This window comes from Balaenoptera musculus, chromosome 19, assembly GCF_009873245.2.
Source record: "Balaenoptera musculus isolate JJ_BM4_2016_0621 chromosome 19, mBalMus1.pri.v3, whole genome shotgun sequence".
In the NCBI taxonomy this organism is placed as follows: Eukaryota; Metazoa; Chordata; class Mammalia; order Artiodactyla; family Balaenopteridae; genus Balaenoptera; species Balaenoptera musculus.
This window is the reverse complement of record NC_045803.1, coordinates 17,206,414-17,211,179: the sequence shown is the minus strand read 5'-3', so window position 1 is coordinate 17,211,179 and position 4,766 is coordinate 17,206,414. Positions and strand designations below refer to the sequence as shown.

Genomic DNA, 4,766 nt, shown 5'->3' with positions numbered 1-4,766 from the left:
TGGTTCCTGAGGTATGAAAAGGAAATGAGATCATTTCTTTGGAGGGAGCAGTGGATATGCTGAGAATCTCAGGCTGCCTGCTCTGGAAGCCTGGCGGGAAGCACTTCCAGGGAACCACTCAGAGAAGCTTATTCTGGGTGACTTGGATTTTGGGGAGGACATAGGAGCCTGGTGACTGACACACACACCCAAGAAAGCTGAAGTCCAGAGAGACTGTACTGTCAGCCTGAGGCAGGAGTGAGACAGACAGATAGACACGCGCATGGTCAGAGACAGAGAGAGAGAATCACAGAGACAGCTTAGGGCCGCTTTAAATCTCAGGAGGTCTCCCTAGAAGGGCAGGATGACCCCAACAGAGTGGTGAATGACCAAGTTCTCAGGGCCTGAGAGGAAAGTTAAGCGACCAGCTGGAGGCACGCGCCACCTGATGTCCCTACAAGTGCCCCAGGGAGGAGTCCCTTTTGACGTCTGTGCAGCCCAGAGAGAGGCAGGGTGGAGACCACAGCCCGGGCACTTCAGTGCCGCCGAACTCCACTTTGCTTGCTCCAGGTCTCTCCTCCTCTCCCTCCTGTCAACACAGGGAAGGTCATAAACCACTGTCATCAGGTCAGAGGGGAAAGGAGAGGGAGGATGGAGGAACCCAAGGCCTGTGCAGGTGGGGGGAGAGCAGAAGCTCTAACTGGGAATGATGATCTCATTATCCCACATAGTAAATGCCAAGTGGAGATGGTATGGGTGACTAGAGGGCCTTTTTATTATCTGGGAGTGAGCCTGGGCCTGCCCACGAGCTCGTCCAGGAGTAGAGAAGACTAAGCCGCCAGAGTCAGTTTGAACGGGCTGGCAGGGGTGGGGATGGAATAAAGGTGCGTTCTGGTTGTACCACCAACCCTGCTCTTTAGAGGTGCTGATAATTCCAAAAGATACATGCTCCCCAATGTTCATTGCAGCTCTATTTACAATAGCCAGGACATGGAAGCAACCTAAGTGTCCATCAACAGAGGAATGAATAAAGAAGATGTGGGTACATGTATACCATGGAATATTACTCAGCCATAAGAAGCAACGAAATTGTTCCATTTGCAGAGACGTGGATGGACCTAGAGACTGTCATACACAGTGAAGTAAGGCAGACAGAGAAAAACAAATATCGTATATTAACGCATATATGTGGAATCTAGAAAAATGGTAAAGATGAACCTATTTGCAAAGCAGAAATAGAGACACAGACGTAGAGAACACATGTGTGGACACCAAGGGGAGAAGGGGGTGGTGGGATGAACTGGGAGATTGGGATTGACATATATACACTGCTATGTATAAAATAGATAACTAATGAGAACCTACTGTATGGCACAGGGAACGCTACTCAGTGCTCTGTGGTGACCTAAATGGGAAGGAAATCCAAAAAAGGAGGGGATATATGTATACGTATAGCTGATTCACTTTGCCGTACAGCAGAAACTAACACAACATTGTAAAGCAACTATATTCAATAAAAATTAAAAAAAAAAAAAAGGTGCTGGCTACGCACTCTTCACTCCCCCCAGGAAAAGTCCACATTTCTAACCTCTCCCCTTCCTGTGTTTGCATCATCTTGGACCCTCACCTCCTTCTGAGATGCCCCATTAGCTGCTCATCCAGGCTGTGAGTGCCTCAGGCTAATGGCCCTGCCTCCCCGCCCTTCTCTCCCTTCCGGCTCACTGCCCATCCCGGCTCACTGCCCATCCCGGCCACCCTCCCTCAGGGGACTCCTGAGCCTCAGAGACATCTGGCAGAACCAAGAGGTGAGTCCCTCTTTCTGTGGCTTCTCTCCCCGCAACAATTTTTCCCCGGATCCCCAGATGCCTCCGCTTAGGGTGAACCGCTGAAGCTGGCTAAAGTCATTCCCTGTGACACCAATGGGACCTGGCTTACCCCTGGACTCTCCCCGGGCGACCTCCTTCTCCTGCCCTTTGCTACAACCTACACCCCGACTTCCCCTCGGCAAGGCGTTGCCACCAGCCCCGCACTGCCTGCTGTAGGGAAACAACTCCTTCTCTTTCCAGGGAACTGGGGAAGGGGTGCGAACACAGGAATCTAGCTTCTTTTCCTGAGAAAAACACATACTGTCGGGTTCAACTCTGTTCATTTTTTTCTTCTTCTTTTTTTTTAAAGATTTTTATGATGTGGACCATTTTTAAAGTCTTTATTGAATTTGTTACAATATTGCTTCAGTTTTATGTTTTGGTTTTTTGGCCACGAGGCATGTGGGATCTTAGCTGCCCAACCAGGGATCGAACCCGCAGCCCCTGCATTGGAAGGAGAAGTCTTAACCACTGGGCCGCCGGGGAAGTCCCTCAATTCTGTTCTGAATTCTCTCCACTGCTTGTCTCCCCAGAGTCTCAGAAATCAAGAGGCCTTCCCTCTTCCGGGACCTGCACGCCTGTGTTCCATCTCCTCCCGTTACACCGCGATCGCTCGCTTCATTTTAAGGGGGCACGTGGTGGAGAGGAAACAGAGGACTGACGGCTAGTGGTCCTCACTTCTAATCCAGGCCGCCTCCCCCTGCCGGCGTCTGTCTCCCCAGCTATCCCACTGGATGGCTTCTCGCACCCTGAGCAAGTGCTGAAACCAGTCTGTGACTCTGGGAGCCCCCTTTCCCGGGCCCTGAGACCTGAGGGCAGGGAGCCAGTGGCGCGCATGTGGGGCCCCATGGACCTGCCCCCGCAGCTCTCCTTCGCCCTCTACATGGCCGCCTTCGCCCTGGGCTTCCCGCTCAACGCCCTGGCCATCGCAGGTGCCGTGTCCCACGCCCGGCTGCGCCTCACCCCCAGCCTGGTCTATGCCCTCCACCTGGGCTGCTCTGACCTCCTGCTGGCGACGTCTCTGCCCCTGAAGGCGGCGGAGGCCCTGGCCGGGGGAGCCTGGCCCCTGCCAACCTCACTCTGTCCTGCCTTCGCCCTGGTCCACTTCGCTCCTCTCTACGCGGGCGCCGGCTTCCTGGCCGCCCTGAGCGTCGGCCGCTACCTGGGAGCCGCCTTCCCCTTGGGCTACCAAGCTGCCCGGAGGCCGCGCTATTCCTGGGGCGTGTGTGTGGCCATATGGGCCCTTGTCCTCTGTCACCTGGGGCTGGTCTTCGGGTTGGAGGCTCCGGGAGGCTGGCTGGACAACACCACCAGCTCCCTGGGCATCAGCAAGCCAGTCAACGGCTCTCCAGTCTGCCTGGAGGCCTGGGACCCGGCCTCGGCGGGCCCCGCGCGCTTCAGCCTCTCGCTGCTGCTCTTTTTCCTGCCCCTGATCATCACGGCCTTCTGCTACGCGGGCTGCCTCCGGGCGCTGGCCCGCTCAGGCCTGAGCCACAGACGGAAGCTAAAGGCGGCCTGGGTGGCCGGCGGGGCTCTGCTCACGCTGCTGCTCTGCTTGGGACCCTACAATGCCTCCAACGTGGCTGGCTTCCTGCACCCCAGCATCGGAGGCTGCTGGCGGAAGCTGGGGCTCATTACAGGTGCGTGGAGCGTGGTGCTCAACCCACTGGTGACCGGCTACTTGGGAGGGGGCGCTGGCCGGGGGACAGCGCGTGGGGCAAAAACAAAAGGGGGGCCGTCCCAGAAGTAGTCATCACTGCAGAGGGGAAGGGGCAGGGAGCAGGAGAGCCAGACTGTTTCTCCAGGCGCTTGGCGAGGGCTGCTCTGAAGGAACTGCAGGGTGGTTTTGCCTGGGGGGCATCCCCGGAGCCACTCATGGGAAGAACTGAGCCTGGCAGAAGATGGCATCCCAGGTGGAGAGAAGAGTGGAGGCCTGGAGCTGGGTCACAGGAGGAAGGTAAGCTGCCTCGGCACACATCTGCGCGATTTCCCACCTCTGTCCGTTTCTCTTCTCCCGAGTCCTGACTGGCCTGACTGCCCGTGTGCCCTGAGGGGAAGGAGGAGGGAGGTTTGCTTCTAAGCCAGAGGAACTGCCGCCACTCTGATGGTCTACTTTGGGAGATGTTACTCCATAATCATTTCCTAGGAAAGACCATTTTGAATTTCTGAATAAGAGGCCGGAGGAGGCAAGGTAATGACACTGTTATACCGCTTGACACCACAAGGGAGCAGCATTAGAAATGTGAACAGGACGCTGGTAGGAGAAGATGCCAGGGGAAGGGAAAACACTAGCAACTCCAGAAATACACGTGACAGTCACCACGCCAAGTGCTTTACAAGCGTTGTCTCATTTCATCCTCCCACATTCCTTCGATTCAGCCATGCGGCTGCTGTACAGATGAGCAGGACTGCTCACTGCAAGAGGGTGTCAGGCAGAGGCGCAAACACCGACGAAATTCTACCCTGTGCTTTGCTCGCCAAGCCGTGGGCCTGGCATGGGGCTGCTTCCAACCAGGGGAAGCAGCAACTTATTCTAATTTGAACAAAGGCACTCCTCAAGCAGTGCACCCTGGTGCTGGGCTGTGCTCACCTGCAGGGCGTACATTTTCCTAATTTGCACTTAGGCGCTGCATGCGTTGGTTGTGGTCCTGGAACCAGGTATGATTATCACCTTCATTTTGCGGGGTTTAGAAATTTACCCGAGGCCCTACAGCAAAGAAGGGGTGGACATAGGATGTGATCCTTCCAGGAGGATCAAGGGACATTTGGAAAACTTGGGGTATCAGGCTTAATGCCTGTCCTTGTGGTCCCTTTGGCGAAGGTGAATGGTAGCACCCTGAACCCGAGAGAGAGTGGGCAGAGGACAGTGGCCACGAGAGACAAACGTCTGGGCGTCTGCTCTGAGGTGAGGAGCAGGAAACA

At 55.5% G+C, this 4,766-nt stretch overlaps 1 protein-coding gene across 1 annotated transcript; it reads left to right on the top strand.

Annotated features, from left to right (window-relative positions):
• The first annotated feature begins 1,716 nt into the window (after positions 1–1,716).
• Positions 1,717–4,316, top strand: FFAR1 (free fatty acid receptor 1). The gene is made up of 2 exons (XM_036832986.1): positions 1,717–1,784; positions 2,378–4,316. Exon 2 carries the CDS (start codon positions 2,680–2,682, stop codon positions 3,592–3,594), a length of 915 nt encoding a protein of 304 aa, XP_036688881.1. The 5' UTR covers positions 1,717–1,784; positions 2,378–2,679; the 3' UTR covers positions 3,595–4,316.
• Positions 4,317–4,766: the final 450 nt, after the last annotated feature.

Bases quoted from the DNA above. Each gene is read 5' to 3' on its own strand.
- FFAR1 (XM_036832986.1), top strand. From the start codon at position 2,680: ATGTGGGGCCCCATGGACCTGCCCCCGCAGCTCTCCTTCGCCCTCTAC.